This window comes from Bubalus kerabau, chromosome 8 (assembly GCF_029407905.1).
Source record: "Bubalus kerabau isolate K-KA32 ecotype Philippines breed swamp buffalo chromosome 8, PCC_UOA_SB_1v2, whole genome shotgun sequence".
NCBI classification, from domain to species: domain Eukaryota; kingdom Metazoa; phylum Chordata; class Mammalia; order Artiodactyla; family Bovidae; genus Bubalus; species Bubalus kerabau.
In genome coordinates, this window is record NC_073631.1 from 8,466,255 (window position 1) to 8,487,540 (window position 21,286).

General features: G+C 46.3%; 1 protein-coding gene across 2 annotated transcripts in view; it reads right to left on the bottom strand.

The window, feature by feature from the left end:
• Window positions 1-21,286, bottom strand: part of IKZF1 (IKAROS family zinc finger 1) — a 98,144-nt gene that overhangs the window by 14,106 nt on the left and 62,752 nt on the right. Inside the window, exons 4-6 of one of the 2 annotated variants that reach the window (XM_055589663.1) lie at window positions 13,762-14,022; window positions 7,865-8,032; window positions 3,738-3,863 (exon numbers count right to left, since the gene is read on the bottom strand). In XM_055589663.1, the coding sequence (XP_055445638.1) occupies window positions 3,738-3,863; window positions 7,865-8,032; window positions 13,762-14,022 (555 nt within the window). The remainder of the gene's footprint in view (window positions 1-3,737; window positions 3,864-7,864; window positions 8,033-13,761; window positions 14,023-21,286) is intronic. The other variant, XM_055589664.1, reaches the window with a different exon arrangement.

Below are 21,286 nucleotides of genomic sequence, written 5' to 3' on the forward strand. Positions count from 1 at the left end.
CTGTTAGTTCAGAGTCTTAACCACTGGACTGCCAGGAAAATCCCTATTTCTAAATTTTATGTTTTCATTGCTTCACAATCAATGCCACGTTGAAAAAATATATTTCAAATCAGTTATTACCACCGGTAAATGTGGTTTTTTAGCCTTGGAAATGTGGGTTTTTTATTAAATAGGTAAACATAATAGCCCACATCCTGATTTACAGGAGGGGTATGAATAAAACCCACAGAAGTCAATTGCACTGGTTGTCTTTCTGATCAAGCTAATATGCTTCCTGATGTGCTCATCCTTTTCTGCAAACACAGACTCTGTAGCCTGCCCAGAGTGCCTACAGCACCTTGAGCTGGGTTTCCCTTCTGCCAGACCTGGGGCCTCCTGAGACCCTCCGAGCCACCACAGTGACGGACCACAAGTCCAGAGCTCCCAGACCACTGATACATTTCTTTCTAAGCGTCTAACACAATCTGTGCACCTAAAGGCTCAAGAGAAACTTATGTTTTCTATAAAGACATTAGGAAATTATAGTGGATGACCAGAAAGCTTCTTCATAAATAAAATATTCAGAAAAATTAAGTCTTGGCCGTGTTTCATAAACTTGGCTTTGTCTTTACCTAAGCCCAAAGAATGGCCTCAACCTAAGGTGGACTGGAGGGATTCAAGCCTGTTTCAGGGCCCATGTGCATGCTTGTGAGGCCTGGTCCTAGGAGGCGTGGGAGGGATGCACATGAGAAATGCACAGAAAGTATAGATCAACCGGCCACAGCCCAGTGAGGCCCTCACCCACTGCCTGCCTGCGCCTTGATGCAGCCTTGAAGGACCTTCTTCAAAGGGCTTCTATGGATCCTCCACCAGCATGAAGTTCACACGAGAAGCCTTCTCATCTCCTGAGAATAGGACTAAAAGCCACGTGTGGAATTTCAAACCATCTGACCCCCAAAGGGGATTAGTTCACATCTTAGGACTAAATGAATTCTGACCGTAGGGTACTATGTAATATATATATCCCTGACGTAGAAGTATGTTGACATGGACACAGGAGACGCCAGCTCCAGGGAGTTCCTAATGTGTGCATTCGGGTGAGGGCATGATGCAGATCTCTGCTCAGAGCCTTTGCATGAGATCAGACAGGCAGGAATTGCCTAACTCCCACCTAAGAGACAAGCCTAAGAGGCATTCGGAAACAGAGTCAGAAAAAAAGCTTGCATCCGGGTCTCGGGGAAGGAGAAGCTCCTTGAAGCCCACTGGACATTAGGGCTTGTCTGCTTAGTCATGAAAACAGTGGAGGCAACCTGTGAGCTCTGCAGGGCCTCTGGATCATCTTGCCATCCCAATTCACGTGTGCAGTTTTGGAGGGAAATTCAGATTACTATCTCAGTAGAGTCCCCTGGACTGCAAGATCAAACCAGTCCATCCTAAAGGAAAAAAGTCCTGAATATTCACTGGAAGGACTGATGCTGAAGCTGAAGCTCCAATACTTTGGCCACCTGATTCGAAGAACTGACTCATTGGAAAAGATCCTGATGCCGGGAAAGACTGAAGGCAGGAGGAGAAGGGGACAACAGAGGATGAGATGGTTGGATGGTATCACCGACTTGATGGACATGAGTTTGAGCAAGCTCTGGGAGTTGGTGATGGACACAGAAACCTTGTATGCTTCAGTCCATGAAGTTGAAAAGAGTCTGAGATGACTGAGTGACTGAACTGAACTGATCTTCAGTAGACTTGGCATGGTATATAATATGTCCTCAGTAAATATTTGTTGAGTAGATAAATGACTTATTTAATCATTCATTAAAAGCACTGACTTCCAATACCCATTTTTTAACCAAAAAATGCAATATCAAGTATTTACATTTTATTTTAAAGGACTATAATCATCTTCTCGTCCCTTAATCTCCTACTCGAGGGTTTGGCCACAAATTGATAAATTATTATTACTATTATTAATATCTACTTTCCTCTCTTCCACTAAGCTACAATGCCTTTATGTTCTAGAAATAGACCTTAGACTTTGAAGGAAGCTAAAAGATAACTTGATGCAGTCTCCCCATTTTACAGGTGAGATTAAGGCCCAGTGAAATCAAATGTTGGGCCCAGATTGACCCCAGATCAGCAGAGGACATGGTACTAGGACCACAGCATCCTACTCCTTGATGCCAAGACTACTCAATTTTTAGGACTTTATTCTGACGCTGACTACTCTTTCCTCTGATCTCAGCTGCCATTAGTAATCTGAGCATTACTGAATGCACTTAATAGCACTGAAGCACACTTAAAAAGGGGGCTTCCCTTTCAGTCAGTAAAGAATCTGCCAGCAGTGCCGGAGGCCTGGGTTTGATCCCTGGGTCGGGAAGACCCCCTGGAGAAGGAAATGGCAACCCACTCCGGTATTCTTGCCTGGAGAATCCCACGGACAGAGGAGCCTGGTGGGCTCCAGTCCACAGTGTCACAAGAATCGGACATGACTTAGCAACTAAAACCACCACCCCACTTAAAAACAGGATAGTAAGCCTCATGTTCTATGTATCTAATCCCAATAACAAAATAAAATAAATGTTAACATTTAAAACTAATAACCTGAGAGTTCCCTGGTGGATTTTTCTTTATGAGCCATTTATTAAAGTCAGAAAGCTGAATGAGGCTTGATAAAATCTCAACTATTCATTTAACATCTACTCCTCCATCTGGTGCTAAGGTAAAGAACTTGCCTGCCAATGCAGGAGATGTAAGAGATGAGAGTTCAGTCCCTGGGTTGGGAAGATCCCCTGGAGGAGGGCATGGCAGCCCACGTCAGTATTGCTGCCTGGAGAATCCCATGGACAGAGGAGTCTGCTGGGCTACAGTCCATAGGGTCGCAGAGTCAGACACGACTGAAGTGACTTTACATGTACTCACACCTCCATCCAACGAGGATTTTTCCAGCAGTCATGCTAAATGAGCAGTGTTTTGAAAGAGGTGAACTTGAGCTGATCTATCCATAAATTTCATGTCTTAGAAAATCAGAAAGGTACTTTTGACAATACTGCTGGACCCTTGAGTAAATTCAGCCCTTCCCATACTCTGTCTGTTAACACCTTTCACTTCAGCTTGTCTCAGATCAGAGCCAAACATCTTGAGATGCAACAGATACACAGCAAAGCATCAGAGCACGAGGGAAAAAAGAAGCTTCCCTCGAATCCCGTGCCAGCTGCAGGACCACAGACAGTCAGGGTCTTTCAATTCCCCATGTGCCAGGCAGGTGCCAACACCGATAAATCAAAACTTGACCTGAACACTTTCATTTGATCCACTGTATGAAAAAAAATCATTTTTATAGCCAGATTTCACATCTTAGCACAAAGAAGCAATCTATACTCCTAGGTTAAAAAAAACCATCAAAAAGAAAAAAAAAAAACAAAAAACAGAAAAGTAAAAACCTGAGACTTTCAAGGGTCGCTATGGTGATGGACAGGGAGGCCTGGCATGCTGCGATTCATGGAGTCGCAAAGAGTCGGACACGACTGAGCGACTGATCTGATTTCATGATCTTAGAAGCTGATCCAGATTTTGGGAGGGAGGGGTTTCATGAGCACGTGCTCCCTGGCGAGAGGAAGTCTGGGAAAGCTGGGGAGCAGGAGGCAGTGCTAGCGAGACTTTAGTGGCCAGAGCCGCCCCTCCATCCCCGCTGCGGCGGCTCCGGGGCTGCGCCCGCGGCGGGCGGGGGCGCGCAGCAGGCAGCCTGTGCCCTCGGTGCTTACCTGGGTACAGCGTGCCTGGGAGGCCCATGCTTTGCAAGTAGTTGTGGCAGCGCTCTTTGTGTTCCTCTAAAGAGCTTCGCTGTTTATAGCTTCGGCCACAATATCCACATTTGTGAGGCTTACCAACTGCGGGAGACACAATGGAGTTCGAGACCCCGATTAAATAGCGGCCATACGTGTCGTGGGAAGGCATGCAATACACTTCTTATCAAAAAGGTAAAAAAATAATAATAAAAAAAAAACACAACCCCTCTATTCTTGAGAGCTAAAAGTATTATGGACTCAGTTAAGATGACTGAATTTAAAAATGTGAGTGATCAGGGGTTTCCTGATTGTACCAAGAACTCCTGTCACCTTTTTTTCTTTTTAACTTGTTCACTCTCCAGCCTACCAAATTCTCTCCTACTTAAACCATGAAGTCTGTCTTTTAACTGAAGAAAACAAACCACTGCAGTGTGATACCAGGGATGCCCAACACCAAGGCAGAGATGTGCGGAAGATGTACCCACGCTGGCAGGATACTATACACAAGTCAGCCTCTTGTCCACTTCTACACCATGGGCCAGGTCTGGCATGACATTGGTGCCGGATTTAATGCAACCAAAGTGAATTCAACTGCTAAATTAGTGTAAAACTAATAATCTGAGGTCTGGAAGAAACCACAGTGGATAAACAGACTTTAATGAAATAAGCATTCTGCTCCCAAAATGTATTTTCTGGTTCTAACTTGGAAAAGCTCTATTTTCTCCCTTCAAAGACCCTTAGAATAGTGTGGCTTCTCTTAAATAGAGCACCCTGTCCAACAGAATTCACTGTGAAAGAGGAAGTGCTCTCCCCCTGAGCTGTCCAATGCAGCAGCCATGAGCCATGTGTGAACACTGATCGAAGTATGGTCTGTGCCACTAAGAACAGAAATTTGAACTCTAATTTTAAGTAATTGAAAAGTAAATCACACCTATGGCTTGTGGCTACTGTATTGAGTAGTGTACTTCTATACACAGTTTAGTTCTCCACGAATTTTATTGAGTGATATTTTAGGAAAAGACTAGCACAAATCCGTATCATATCTACACTTAAAGATTATAATAGATAGCATTTTAGGAGATGAAATGGATAAAGGATATTCTATTAATTTCCATCCTAAAGCCAGAATCTTCTCATTCTTCCCTGCTCATATTGTTAGATTGCACATATTTGACAGTATTATGTCAAAATCTATGCCATCCACATAGGACTGTTTGGTGAAATGGCTTAACCAAAGCTTGTATTGGTTAAATCTCTTACTTAGGTGAACAGAAGCTGCAGTTTAAGACAACCAGGATGAAAACCAAAATTTGACTTCTGGAACATTTACTAGTGGGGAAAAAGAATAATTCTTTATCTGGAGAAAGTGCTGTATCCCTAACACCAGAGAAACAACACTGAAATATACAATGTTGCTTAAAACTGCACTTTTTGTTGAGTATGCCCTTTAGAAACTAATAGAATAAAGATAACTCACTCCATGTCCTTTCCTGGAAACACTGTAACTTTAGCAAATTCCTGTACATGTGGCCTGAAAACCCATTTCTATCTGAATACCCATTTCTGTCTGAGTATATGATTGACTTTAACTCTGGAACACACTTCAGTTCTTGGAAGCAACTGAACTACAGTGTATCTTAAAGTGTAGCCCACTATTTTGTAGGAAGGAAGGTCACTAGCCAAGCTTGCAACTTCCAAAGAAAGCAGAGAAGAAGGGAGGGGGACCCTCCCCCACCACTCCAGACCACCCTCTTATTAGTATGGGACAAGTCCTATAGCTGGAATCTCAGGCCAACACCAGTTGCCAGGGAAAGCTACCAAGTTGATGGCAGTTTTTAGTGGAACGGGAGTGTGGCCACTTCACAATGGAATGGAACACAACCATGCTTAGGTTTATAGACAAAGGCTGATGTCTTCATTTTGTTCCTACGAAATCATCTTGTAGAACCTAAATCGCTGTTGTTTTCTTTCTTCCCCCAGAAGCTGCGTGTCAGTGGCATTTTCTGATGGCAGAATCACCAGCAGCCCTGGATCAATGATGGTTCTCTCCCTATAATTTTATCTACTCGCTCATCAGTGAAGCCTTAATGGAAATAAACTGTCCAAAGCCTATGACTATCTATATTGTTAGCCATACTTGGAGCAGGACACCATCATGCCACAAATGAAATAAGCAGGAATGGAGCCAGAATAACCTAAAACACGGCACTAGATGTTTCTAATTTCACCACATGACTGATACACAGAAGAGATTTCTCTTGCAAGCCAGAGTGACCTGGGATGACAAGGGTAGGTGTCAAGCTAAGACTGAGTCTTTGCTTTGTCTACCAAAGGGGTGCTGTGTATCCTACCAACTCCAGTGCAGCATCACTACCAACTTTGATGGTGTTGGCTTGACTCTACCAGAAGGGTATGGTGAAGTGGCTCTGTCCCAGACTTCCTGGTGGGCTCTGTAAACAGACGGTGTAACCGTCACATCTGAAGCCTATAGGGACCCTGTAAACCTTCACCTCTCAGGGGACAACACATGCACTCCTCATTGCCCATGTTGCAAGCATCCAAGAATGCTCACTGTCACGGTGTCATCGTCCCACTTTGGGGAAATGCTGTCTTCCTGTCCCCTGCAGCAAAGTCCTCCCAGCCCTCAGCAGGGCCCTGGCCCCGGGTCACCCACTGATCTCCTGCTGTGGGAGGAGCCATTGGCTTCAAGTGGCTCCTTTCTCAGGAGATTTTAGGATGCTCGCCCACACCACACCATCCTGGATTTCTAAGAGCACCTAGGAGCCTCCTCTATGCTGATGGTCAGGAAGGAGGTCAGAACAAGGGGAGATGGCTGGGCCGAGCACTTGAGAACCAGACCAGCAGCCTGCCCCCCCACAACTGTCCCCATGGCCTCCCGATGAGCCCCTTGGGGAGGACATCCCCACCATACTCATAAATGCCCGCCAGGCCCCTTTCTAGGACCACTCACAGAGCCACACATTCACTGGGAACTTTTCCAAAGGTGAACCCAGAAACCTCTCCCTGGAGACCCGCCGCCTCCTCCCTGTGCCCCTCCCATCCCTTCACACGCACCGTGGCACCTGGTGCACACTGGGGCTTTGCTGTCTCTTCCCTGGGGAGCTCGACAAATGTGTGAAGGCTTCAAACCCTGGCCTTAACTACACTTGCTTCCTATGGGGGAGAGACCACCTGAGTCCAGGCCAACCTTCTCCAAGGACATGCACCCCTTCCTCCGGGCCAGGGGCCTCTTTGAGGTGCTGCCCTGGGGGTGATGGGGAGCTGCTGGTCTAGGCGGTGAGCTCCCTGAGGGCAGGGGAAGGGCGTGATGTCAGATGCCCCCAGGGACAGCACACAGGTCTCACCCTGTCTTCCTCTGACCTGGAAGAACACAGGGCCACTGGATCATGGAACACCAAGGAATTTTCTATAGAGGCAGGAGATCTAGTATAATCAGAGGTGGATCTGGGCTCCCAGGCTGGAGCGCTCCAAATACTGTGGAGCATTCACAGATACCATCATCTCACCGAGACCCAATTACCTGGATGGGCTTGCTACATTCTGGTAACAGCTCCAAACTGGCCTCTCCCACCGGGGCCTCAGTCAGCCTCTGGTGTGACTGCTACACTCGGTCCCTTTGGGCCCATTTGGTGGTGCGCCAGGCGACATCTTTGCAAAGAAAACTATCCCCATGATGACCCCCGACATGCTCAGCCTTAAACAGCCATGAGGGTGGCTTCACAACGATCACGGAGATGTGTGTTTGGAAACTTCGGGGCATTGGCTGCAGACTCAGGACAAGGGCAAGCTGGTAAAATCTTTGCAAAGAAAAACCCACTTACCTGAAAAATGGGATGAGGAGGACTCTCTTAAAATATTCTAAGAGGAGACGTGTGTGTGTGTGGGTGCGTGCACGAGCGTGTGTAATATTTCCCCACCCTTCTCTTCTGGTTTGTTGGGAGACCAGAGCACACGGTGGGAGGGAGCTGATGCTCTGACTGGGTGCAGCCAATGCCCAGGCGACTGGCCCTGGGAACAGGGCTGCCCCAGAGGGAGCCGGGCGCCCCTGAGCTGAGCCGCCTGTGCCCACCCAGGGGACCTACCGGAGTGTGTCCTCAGGTGGCCAGTGAGGGCGTCCCGCCGGCGACACGCGTAGTTGCAGAGGTGGCACTTGAAGGGCTTCTCCCCCGAGTGCAGCTTGATATGCCGGAGCAAGTTGCCTTTCTGCGTGAAGGAGGCCCCACACTGGTTGCACTGGAACGGTCTCTCTCCTGGGGGGACAAGAGGCAGAGCGGTGAGAGCGGAACTCGGCGGGGACAGAGGAGGACACGGCGAGAAAGTTGTTTCCCACGGGCCCGGTGACTTCCACCGGCTGCAGGTTTGATAGAACATGAGGCTTTCAGACTAAACCTGCCAGTTCCTTAACGCTTCACTGGTTGGGTCAATTTGATCTGAAAATCTAATTTTTTTTCCCTAAATCAGAATGGCACATCACAATGCAAATTCAAACTCATTTAAATAAAGTGACTGCAACATTTTGTGATGAAGAGCCACTCTTCCTGATCAGCAGTTTTGGAATAAACCAATATCCAATTTTGCGTGTTGTGGCATTTGGTGGGGGTTTTAATGTGGCTTTTTTCAAAGGGTCTTTAAAATATGCCACTGAAGCAGCAAAATAAAAAGGAAACTCATTAAAAATGCATTTCAGGATCACAAGTTCATTTCAGCGTTACATTCTTATATTTAAATGAAAGGCACTTCATTATAACAGTTATAATAACTTCTTTTCATTTACATTTTCCCTGTATTTTCCCTTTCAATTTCTTCTCCATTACCTGTCTGTCCCTATGCAGGCAAATCAGGAAAGAGACAGACAGAGTGTGAGGGTGGGAGGGAGAGAAGGAGAAAGACTGAATAAAATGAGAAATTGAGAAACTGGAGGGATGGTTTCCATCATCCAAAGAGAAGTCCTGAATCTCTGTCAAAATCTGAGCTGCACTGAGGGTTCTGGCTTTTTCCTTTGCCTCCTAATCCTGCAACCTTGAAGCCAGTATGACGTCTATCCATATCTATTGAAGTCAGTTATATTTTCAGTACAGATATTCTAAGAGATGAAATTCAATTATTATTGGGAACTCTTTCGGGAGTGGAACCGCTGGAGTGGTCACAAAAACAACAGAACAAAACAAAAAACCCACTGAGCTCTCTGCTGTGTGTCAGCTCATGTCCCCAGACTCTGGTCCAACAACGGGATGGACAGGCCGCTGCGGTCAAGAAATATGCTATTGACTAGTCACAGGTCTCAGAATCTAAAATCAGTGAATATTTAACTCTCACTTAAAACAGGGATACATTTGTCATGTTTAAGTAAACATCAAAACTCTTTAAAAAGTGCTTTTTTTTTTCTTTTAGACGAAAGGCTTTGTATGACCATGATATCTGGTATTGAGATACCATGAAAATGCACTTCCTAGTAACAACTTTACCTTAGGGAAGAAGAAATGTGTTAAAATGTATTTTAACAATTTTCCCAATCGATCTGCATGATTTTGGTGAACAAGACAGCACTTATCAAGGGCGATCAGAAGTGCATCTGGTACTACTAAATCTACACCAGATTAAATTTAGAAGCCTGTGTTGGCATCTGAATTTCAAGATTATCATCATTCTTAAGTGGGAAGGATAGATGTGCTACTAGAAAAACTGAAGCAAACCTACAATGATATTCAGTTATAGACCATTTGGAATCCTAACAATAACAATATATTTGTAATTTTCCAAAGTCTGTATCTAGATTGGATCTGACTGAGCAGAGGAAGTCCAGCAGGTGGAAAGGCGATGGTAAAAGTAACACTTCCTCAATCTCTGAGCTACAAGCCCACACTAGATGAGGGGGTTACAACAGCTAGTAGCCGGCAGAACAAAGGAGCATCTAATAGACATTGTTAATTTTCTACTAGAAACACTTCAGGGCCTCCCCCTACACGTGTGTGTGTGACTGCAGTCTTTAGCTCTAAGCAGATGGAAGAAGGAAGAAGAGTCAGGGTGACCGGCAGGGCGGACCCTTAGGGTGAGTGTTCTGGAGAGCTAGGCAGTCCAATGCCATGAATATGATCATGACAAGGATGTGGACCGTTCCTGGTGACCAACATGCCTCGGTGTGACCCGTGCCCATGTGACATGCCCCCTCTATGCTGATGAGGTGCTGGGCGCCTGGCTTCTCCTGAGGTCTGAAAGGATGCAGGGAACACTGCCATCCAGCCAGTGTTATCAGCAGAGAAAGGACAGATGGTTACAGTCATGAATCCCTCCAGCAGAACAGGGCAGGCAGGAAAGACAGGGGCCATGACTTCGAGAGTGAAATTTGTCTTCTAATTTGCTCTCATGTAGCCTGCTGGGCCTGGTGTCTTAATTCCACTGGCAAGCTTTCCTGGAAATCTATTTGTTTCTGATTGTTGTGCCAGCATGAATATGTAACATGGGGCCTGGGGCCTGGAAGAGAGCATTCCCTGAAGCCATGACACGGAATTCAACTCAATGTGGCTTCCCTTTGGAGGTGTTAGCAGGAAAGGGCCCCAGAGCCAGAGGGCAGAACTCAGCGCATGATCCCTGGTCCTTCTGCTGCTACTGCCAGCTGCTGGCCCCACAGCATGCAGCTGATGGCGAGTGAGCCCAAGCTCCTCCAAGGCTGTGCTCCCTTTTAGTTAATTGGGATGAGGAGTTTTGTATCATTAATTCAAAATTTAGTCTGTAATCTCAGTGACTCTGTAATCTTTCATTTCAGGGACTCTCTGAAGAATGCCTAAGCTTCTTTTCATAATTTGATTGGGTAAAAAAGAAAGTCCATGGACACCTACATCATAAAATTTCTGATCCTGTATCCGAAGAAAGTGAATTTATAAATATATTGAACCACAAGGATTTGCCTGGGCTTATTGCAGTCATGCCTTGGATCAGCAATCAGCATGCTGCTGCTACCGCTGTTTAGTCATTGAGCCATGGACAACCCCATGGACTCCAGTCCACCAGGCTCCTCTGTTCATGGGATTTTTCCAGGCGAGGATACTGGAGTGGTTGCCATTTCCTTCTCCAGGGCATCTTCCCGATCTGGGGACTGAGCCAAGTCTCCTGCTTGGCAGGTGGATTCTTTGCCATTGAGCCACCTGGGAAGCCCAGCAGCCAATGTGAGGCTGTTTACAAAGCCTAATGGTTGCACCTTTTCACCTTACAGATGGGCACAGAGCGGGCACAGGGCTGGACAGGATAACCACAATTCAGACATTTTTATTGATGCTTCCTATTAAAAACCCTATCATTTAGAACCAGGATGCTACACATCTGCATGGTGGAGTTCTCCCTGCATTACATGCTCTTCTCCTAACAGCCTCCCTCTGATTCTCCAGGGAGCCCTCTGAGGTTGGCAGGAAGGTGTTACTATGATGTTTGAGTTAAAAAAATGAAATTGAGCAGCAAAACTGGGGAAGTGAAATGATGGCATCAACGGACCACTCAGATGAAGGCAGCCACAGCCCTTGTGGTGCTGGTGATGAGGGAGGTGGCCCCGGGCAGGCGAGTCTTTCAGAAGGAAACCCCGGTGTGCCCAGCCCACTGGGTGACAGCAGGTGCAAGTCCAGGCTCCTGGCAGTTTCCGGTTCACTATAAGCTGCACCTTGCGCCACCTACAGACAGTCTGGGTCCCTGCTCCAGCTCCCAGCATCCTCTGGATCTGGACTCCTGTCTGCATTTTCACAGGACCTCCGGTGAGTAATGGGAACTTTACCTTTGGGAAATGCTGCTTTTAGGGAATTCGGAGCAGGGCTGGGGATTAGCAAAGCCTGCCTTTCTGATACATTCCCCTCTGACCCCACAAATGCGGATACTTTGTAGTGTGTCTACTCAAACCTAGTTTGGCCAACATGTTGCTATTTCTATACATACCAACCTACCACTCTATCTATGCAAAGCAGAAAAGCATCATGAAGGCAATCCAGGAGTTCCTTGTTTCAGGTTTTTTTGTTTTTTCTTTTTTAATAGAAATCAAGCTGGAATCATACAGCTGATGGTCTCTAAGTCCCTCTTTCTGGAATGAACTGTTCCGTTAGCGAAACACTCCATGTGTTGGTGCTTATCTGGCACGTAGCCATTATTCGTGGGCAGAAGTGGGCAGCAAACAGCCAGTCTACTCTGCATATCTATACTTGGCAGGTTTATCATTAAATGCAATTATTCTTTTTATCAGGGCAGGCAGTCATTATAATCTGGCCATTTAGTATGCCAGCATTTCATTCAGTTATCAAATATTTATTGAAGAGAACTTTCACTGTATAGTGAGGTTTTACATGAATTAACAGGAAAGTAATTCATTTGTGAGGTCTATTTCTCTGCCAGGAATGAATTAACATGGGTCCCAGTGCATCCTGTAAGGGGTCTCTCACCACATAACTTCCGTTCACTTTAATTTCCACCTCCCGACTACTCTCCTGTGAGCTTCCCTTAGGGCTAGATATGCTGGGGATTGTTCATGGGATAATTGGGGGATTGCCAGGCACAGTAGGGAAAACAAAGTTTGCTAAACTGTAAAAGTTAAGTGTTTATCAAAAATGAATGTTCATTGAAAGTAGACATATGATACGGTTTTTCCAGATGGATGACAACCAAAAATCATTTTGGGAACTGCCTGATTCAAATATAAAAATGACAGCTCTACAAAGATCCGCATTTCCTTACAACCCAGCTGTTTTGCTCCACGAATTTTCTGAGTTCCTGCTTCATTTTTGATAATCAGATAAGCGTGTGGCCCAGGGAAGAATCACATGAGGTCGCGATGTTCATCTTCTTCCTCACTTCCCCGAGCTAGATTACGAAACCCACTTTGCCTTCTCAGTCTGCTGTTTTGCCAGTTTGCTAGTCTCCTCTTGTGGAGAACAGTGGAAGACCCTGGCTTTAAGATAGCCTAGTCCTAACCCTAACCACAGCCCCTCGCCTGGGCAGCAGGGGCTAGGGTATGTTTATGTCCAAACTTTCAGTGATCACTGGAGTTGGCACATTTATTATGTTTTTTCCACCTTTAGAGCAGAAGAGTAAGGTTTCTATTCAGTTCTAAAGACTATGCATGCCGTTAAAGGTAAGGTGTGCCCTGTTAATATTTTATTTTGAAGACTCTTTAGGGCCACTCGCGACACTTCCGGTGGGTAAGCACGTGACTGGTCGTCCGCCATGACTGCACTCGGGGCACACGGAGGGGGCAGAATGCAGACCTTTTGTCTCCAGCCCCCGGTGTGGGAACATGTCAGGAGCTTGGGTGCAGCCTTCAGTTTGCACTCCTTCATTTCTGGATCCAGAATACTTTCTCTTCTGCTGCCAAAGCCTCCATCCCCCACATCCGCTAGGTCGGGGGTTTAGGTATTAAATTCTTTACCAGTTTGAGAGGGTCTCCTGCATTGCAGGCAGAGTCATTACGGTCTGAGCCACCAGGGAAGCGCTCATATGGGAGCTGGTGGCAACCAAACCATCTCGGTGGGAGTGTCGCCTGGGAGGAGAAGCCTTCTGAAAACAAAGTTTTTCTGAAAGACTACACTTCGCTGCTATTCCATCAGGATTCAATGAGTGTTTCTAAGAATCAAGTCCTATTAGTACGAATACCCCCAACATGCATCTCCCACTCCTGGTTTCTCGGTGGACAATCTGAGGAGTGGATTTCAGGGCATCAGTCTCTTACTCTGTTTGGTTTTCTTATGGGTGAACCATCTAGCACAGCCCCGCCGCCCCTATTTAGCGAGCAGAACCTCAGGCCCTTGTCAGAACTGGCACACCTGTTACCTTTACCTTTCTGTTTATAGCTTTAGTTTAGAGGATCGAATTGGTACATGTTTAGAAATCCTTCTGGATGAACAGGGAGGCTACACCTCGCTCAGGACACTAGGCCGGGAGGGGCCTTGTCCTCTGCGACACACCGCGGGCCCCTCCGGGCCACCGAAGGAGGAGCTACGCCAGGCCTTACCAGTGTGGCTTCTCTTGTGGACCATGAGCACATTGGGGCCGATGCAAATGATCCCACAGACATCACACTTTAGTTTGCCGTTAGGAAGTCGAATGCCTCCAGCTCCTGACAAAGCTTTGCTGCCTTGGACACTGTGCGAGCCATTCATTTTCTCTCCGGAGGCATCGAGCATCCGCAAGTCCTCCGCACACTCTTCCCCATTCACTTCACAGGCACGCCCATTCTCTTCATCACTCTGAGTCTCTACTTTAACATTACCGGCTGAAAGAGACAATACAACACAGGGGCCGCTCAGTGTCAGGCAAAAACAGAACAGCACCGCCCAGCAGCAAAGCGACCCAGTGAGAGCGACAGCTTCCAAACACAGGTTCTCAGCACCTTATCCCGGGGGACAGCAGCCCAGCCTGGACCCGTCTGCCCACAGTGGGCTGTGATGCTGGCAGTCGGCATCTCGGGGCTGGGTCAATTGCCTGCCCTTTCTGTAGGTCCAAATGGCAGAGGGTGAAGATGCGTGGGAAAGCTATTTATAAATTCTCACTTTAGATTGGGGGGGGGATGGGGGGCTCTCACAGGGTAAGGTCACCAGGTTCACCGTGACAGCTCCTCTGGAGTGACCCGAAGCCAAGTCCAACACCCTGTGAGCCAGCAGAACCCCTGATCCCAGAAGATAAGTGATCGTCAAGTAATCCAGCCCCCACGGGTGGGGGCCCTTGTTTGGCAAAACCCCCTGAGAAGTGCTTATCTAGCTGAGAAAGTCCCCTTAAGAATAAGGATAACCATAAGCTTCTTTTCCTTCATTCATTCATGTGTTAATAAACGTGGGGACAAAACTCAGCAAACACACCCTCAGATTTCTGTCTGCAGATTCCTGAAAGAATTTTGTCTGTTTCTTTGGCACATGACCACTCTAAACCCTTCTTATTCTGTAGTGATAATAAAACCTGTATCCTAAAGTAGGGCCACGAGCCTGAGGGTTCTTCCAGTTGCTCAAGGGTTGACTGGGATGGTCTGTGAATGTAAACAGATCTGTACTAGCTTTTCAGAAAGAAAGACTCATGTGTGGGCATGGGGAGGGGGAGCAGGGGAGGTGAAGGGCTCTCGGTTATGATACAATAACCACTGTCCACTTTGCATTGTTGCTTCCTCAGCATCACATTTAGGGTCATTATTTCTGTCATTCATGTGTTTTTCTTGGTAAAGAAAACAGATATTTGGTTTGCACTCTTCTGAAACACCGACTGATAAGGGATGGCTGAGTCCAACACTGTGATGACCAGGAGAAACCGTGGTTACACTGAAAGCCCTCATGTTTATCACAGTCTCTATGGATGAACAAGAGGAAGGAGGTAAATTGTGCCAAGTAATATTATCAATGAGATAGACAGCAACCATGACTACAAAGTTTTTGATTGGCGTTGTGAATCAGTGGTTCTCCCATTATGGTCCCTGGACCAAAAGCAAGTCCCTGAGAATGCGCTGGCAAGAGCAGACTTTGGGGTCCACCTCAGATCCACTGAATGAGACCCATCTCAGACCCACCCCTTGGACACATCCACTTCCACTGGAGTCTGAGAAAGCCTGTGCCAGGAACAAGCTGGTTGGACTCAACACAGTTCTTGTGATTGGCAAGCTCAGAGCTGGGACTCTGAAATCAGAATTCCCGGTTTGGAATCTCAACTCCATTCTTTATAAATGCTGAGATCTGGTACAATGCATGTACCTGCTCTGTACCTCGGTTTCCTCATCTGTAAAACTGGAGATTGTCAGCACCGGCCCAACTGGAGCTTTGAGAGAATTGAGGGGGTAAAGAGATGGCTTTCTGCCATCCGGACCCACACCCGGTCCTGGAGGCAGGCTGTGGGCGGCACAGGTAAAGCATGTCAGGAGTGAACAGGATGAGAACAGAGGGAATGGAAAGTGAGGGACGGATGTCATCTTAAATCTCACAGATGCCCTGACGCCAGAAGTCTTGACACTCATCTGACAGCAGTCCATGAAGGCGGGACTTTGTCATTTTCTGCCAAGTGACATGTTCTCTGAGAACTGTATTCATAGACTCAAGAAACCAGGAGGCTGAAAAGGCCTGAGATCCTTTTTGTAAATTACCCTCCGATCATTGTGGATCCTCTGGTATGGTTTTATGTAGATGTATTCAGCACCACAACAGGCTAAGTGCAAAGAAGAAAATTCAGTATCGTGTGATATTCTAGTTTTATGAAAAAAAATAGGAAGCCCCCCAATTTGGGGGTCCCCAGATCCCTGAGCAAGGTCAGGGGAGCGTAAATCACGGGGACTGGACAGAGGGTTGGAGTCACATGGAGACACATGGAGTCACAGGAGCCAGCAGGCACATGCTGGGGATGCAGAGCTGGAAGCTGCCTGCACTTGGGGGAGGAGGGAAGGGGGAGGAATTCAAGGCCAGACGGTCACAGAAAGGTCTGTGGCAAGTGAGAGGGGAGCCGGGGGTGGAGGTGAGACCCAGTGGGCCACACATCAGCCACTGGCTCAGCAGATTCAAGCATGTGTGAATTTTCTCTCCGTGTGAGGGGGAAGTTCCTATCTCTCTGTGGACAAATGCACCCTAGGTGCCAGCTGCGTGGGAAAGGTGCAGAGACGCCCCCAACCCAAGGCGGGTGTCCACGAGAAAGGGCTCTCGTCTCACGGGGAGGTGAATACAAGTGGCGGTCATATTATTCTTGTACATGACGGAAATCAGGGCAGGGAACTGTCTTAATATGTGGCAAACACAGATCCAATCTCAAGAGTTGAAATCTAACGTACATCCATGTTCAGTTCAGTTCAGTCGCTCAGTTGTGTCTGACTCTTTGCGACCCCATGAATCATGTCCACATAAGGCAAAAAACACATTGGAGAAACACAAGCTCAGACAGGTTCACTTCTGTAAATGGGAAAGTGGCTTCAGGGGTTTTACGTGATGGTGAGCTTGACTAGTGACGTGGCCCAAGGACAGTAGATGCTGCAGGCCTGGGGGCCCATGTCACTGGCCTACAGAGTCTCCCTGCCGCACAGGCTGGAGCCCCCTTTAAACAGGGGCACACAGTCCGGAGCGGGTGAGAAGGAAGCCCATTCCTAGATGTCAAGGGGCCCGGATGCGCTGGGCTCAGACACAAGCCTCGGGCTGAGAGCAGAAGTGCCCCCTGACCCCAGGTTCCTGAACGAAGGGAAGCAGGAGGAAGACAAAAGGGGGACTGGAGGTCCTCCTGAGGGGGACCCCTGCTCTGGGAGCCCTCCACACTGCTGGAGGACAGAAGGCAATGCCTGGAGCGTGGTGGTGGTGGGCGGCTCTGGCAGCCAGGCTTCCACTCAAGGCACCAGAGGGCAGGTGTGGGTGTGGAGGGCCTGCCCCTGCATCTTGTAGGCCTTCCCAGGAAGGCTCTTGGGTCTGAGAGCTGGTGGGTCCGTGGTTTTGAACTGCACACCCCGGGGCACTCAAGGGCACCAGCCTTTGCTCAAACTAGTGAAGGAGGAGACTGGGACCAACTTCGGCCATTCGCAGGTTCACACCCAAACACTCCAGAGCCCACCCAGAGACAAGCGGGGCCCCTGCATCCTGTGTGAGAAGGCCATGTGATCAGCCCTCTCTTATTTTCTTCCTCAGGCCCATCCTGTCATCGATTCCAGGAACCAGTCATCCTTCCTAACTTGCATTTAGTGTTCCCACGGATGCTGTCTCTGTGGTCATCCCCTCTCTAAATTCCTAAACCATTCCATCAGTTCTGTTTCTTTGGACCCCAAGCTGCTTAGTTGCACTACTGCTTCTATGAAATGTTATACTCTCCTTGAATATGGGGATTATACTTATAAATATTTTGTAACTCTGTCCTTCCACCGCTTAGAAAAATGTCAAACTCAGTATGGTGCTGAATGGAACTGATTAAATATAGAACATGAAATGGAGACTTTGTGTTTCTTGACCCTGGAACACATTGGTTCAGGCCTAACCGTGCAGCTAACTTTTCCACCGAGTCCCAGGAGCTGATGGACGAGGCCGCAGTGTCATTATTTAATAAGCATGGCTGCCTGCAGAGTGGATGTGCCTTCAAACCCTGAGCCAAAAGCCACTTTCTTTCCAAGATGCAATTTAAAATTTGGGGAAATGAAAGTCTCGTTTTTACACATCTCAGAGGCTTTCTATGTTATTAGCAACAGGACAGTCCTTAGAGTGACCCTGGGTGCCTGGTCATTAGCACACAGACAAGGTTAGCCCTGAGAGAATCCAGAGAACTCGGGGTCACGGGGGCCAGGAGGCCTGGACCTGCTGCCAACCATTGTATGCCTCATGAAAGATTAAAACATGTTAATGCAAAGGGATATAGCGCACTGGCAGCCTTGCCTCACAGATAGATTCTGTTTCCCCATCACTTTCCTTTCCCTTTAGAATGTGTCTATATATTTATAGGTGAGGTAAAGCATTGGTACTCAGATGGCATTGTTCCACTGAACAGATATTCCCTAAACTATGAGTTTAGACCAGGTAAGCTCAAAATGCTCAATATTTTAAATGAAAAATCAGGAGACAGAAATATTCCTGCAACTGGTGACTAGCTAGGAAAGATCAAATATATTTAAGGTGTATCTTGAATGAAGGTAATTAAAAATTTTAGATGAAGAAAGATGTGTAGAAGTTTCTGTGCTGCCTCTAAGGGTTTATGAAAACTTTTAAGCACTTTAAGGTTAATGAAACCACTGATTAGAGCTTATACCATTAAAAATGCAGGATTTTTCATTGCAAGGAGGCAGGATTACTTTCTTTACTCCCCTAATGGGAAGGTAGCCATTCCCTTCTCCAGGAGATCTTCCCAAACCAGTGACTGAACCCAGGTCTCCTGCGTTGCAGGCAGATTCCTTACCATCTGAGCCACTAGGGGAGCCTCAACTAGAAATATGTTTATCCTTATTCGATGTTTTGGGTTTTAAAAGGAATAAAATCAGGGAGAGATAAAAGAGGAAGAGTATGAAAAACAGAATGAGTTACTAGCATTTATTTACATTTTTCTCAGGTAGCAGGGGACACAAATTGAGATAGAATAGGGTCAAACAGTTTGTTTTTAATTTTCAACAAGGGACAAGAAAGAGGTAAATGATGAGGACAATCCTCTATCATGACCACTAGGTGGTGATGTTGGCCCAGAACAGTTGGGTTGCTTGCTTGGGTGGGGACCTGGCAAGATCAACAGTTGCAACTTGGGTATGTGGGAGGGGGTGGGGAAGGAGGAGAGAAGAGATACTAAAACCTGTGAACCCAACTGTATAAAAGTAAAGACAGGAAGGGCACTGAAACATGTATCATCTGTCTTACAGTATCTGCAAGTATTGTGTATCTTTATAGGCAGCAGTTTTTACATACTGAAGTCTTCACCAAAGGATCTTCTCCAACACTGCAACGTGCTTGATCCTAAACCTTCTCAGATTTAATGAAAACATGTCAGAATGTACTATCTTACTCTTAAGTGCATTTTACTTTTTAATATTTCAACAAATATTTCCATATTTCACCTCAAAATTAATATTAGTTCTCTGTGCTAGTACCTTAAAAGTGTTTTATGTAATCACATAAGCACACATATAAATACATATATACACACGTATAAACATTTATATGTACATGCATATAGATCTCACAGAAATAAATATCAAGCTGTTTTAAAGTCAATTCAAAGGAACATTAGTAAGAAAGAGAAAGATCTCTGTAACTTTTATAAGCTGGTCAGTGTAGGTTGCAAGAAAAGGGGTAACCCTAGGTTGATAAGTGCTAAGCCCTTTTGCTGCCAAGGGTTTTTCATAGCCAGGATGTCATAAACCTTTAACTGCTACTGACACCTTTGAGCTTAGAGTTTGTGTTAATACTTGTTACAGGATTAAGCATGACTTATCTTATGATATTGTTTATAACCTTAGAACATTTACTAATATAGGCTCTGAAGACTACATCCTAAGGGGGCAACCAACTTGCATCACTTTTAGTATTCAACTCTCTGGACATTTTAAAAAAGCCCTTTCCACTTCTTAAAATACTCCTTTAAGGATGTCGCCCAAATATATTTATCGTTCATCATCTCTCAATACCTAAAAAAGAAAAATGAAATTAACATCTGCGTTGGGTTTGACAGCTCAGACCAGGAACGCCCTGCACACAGAAGCACTCGGCGTGTCTGCTCAGGAAGTGAGGACCACGAACTAACGGCCTTGATGCCCTGCGACTTTTCTCCTCTCAGTTCTGAAATTAATACTTCCGAGCTACAGAAGGACAGCGCGCATCCTTCTTTGTCCTACAGAATTGTACAAGGCATCTTGAAAGTTTGTTGGGTTATTTAACGGTGACAGAAAGTCTGGTCAGTATCATTATACTCAACCAAAGAGGAGATACTGGTAACATTCATAACGAAACTATTTAACAGCATTAGTAGAGCAATAATTCCGTTAAACTATTATTACTTCTACCCTCACTGTTACTGCGCTGCCAGCATGGAAGGCACGCGCCATAGTGCACCCAACAGTCTGTGGTAAAACCAGGCGCCCACACCGCAAGTGTTTAAGTGGAGTTCTCGGTGGCAGATGCTTCATCCACAGCATGACTGATACTTATCTCAATGCTTCAAGTATGGAGGAAGGGGATGAAAAATCATGCATTCACAATATTTACACTATGGAAACTGAGTATGAAATGAACATGCGTTATCGTTTTCTAGAAGCAAAGTGTATACTTACGAGAGAAAGAATTGGGAATTATTGCATGGAAATCCCTAAAGCCGTCAGCCCCATAAGCCGCTGCAACAAAGAAGGCAAAAAGAAAGCTGGGCTGTAACACCATCCAAGAGACAGAGTAAGAGTTGAAAAGAAACTATTGTTGTTGTTGTTTTAAAAAAGGAAAGTAATATTACTCCATGCCATTATTTAGCTACCAGTCTGGTACTGTCAGCCTTCAAACCAAGGGCTGAAATGGCAACACAGTGCTTACTTCGAAACGGGATCCCACTTCCCAGAGGTCTGAGCTCATGGCACCAAATCGCACAGATGCTATAGAGTAACCTCTGGTGTGCTGAGCATCTTAGGCACTGCTTCTGGAACATTCTAGAACAGTGAGAAACCCTTCAGCAGAGTGGGTACAGACAGGCCCAGGATCTGCTCATCATAGCCGAGCTTCCCCTGGGAAAGTGCTGATCTTCACAGCAGCAGTGTGACTCTTAACGGGCTGACTGCGTTGCAAATGTTCTTCCTTTGGCTTTTTCTTAGAAAGTCCTCACAGAAAATTAGAAAATGTTCATGCAACACACTGGGTGGGGAAAAATTTGTGTTTTCCCCTACCTCAAAGTGAACTACCAATTTCCGTGGGTATTCCTTATCAGCTGCCCTCATAAAGACTATCACCACCTCAAATTGCCAAGTTTTTTGTTTCTTTGGTTTTTTTTTGTTTTGTTTTGTTTTGTTTTATAGGTTAGCGCTTTCCAGTGTGTGCCTATGTCTTGGAACTTAACAGACACTGCACATCACACACACACACACA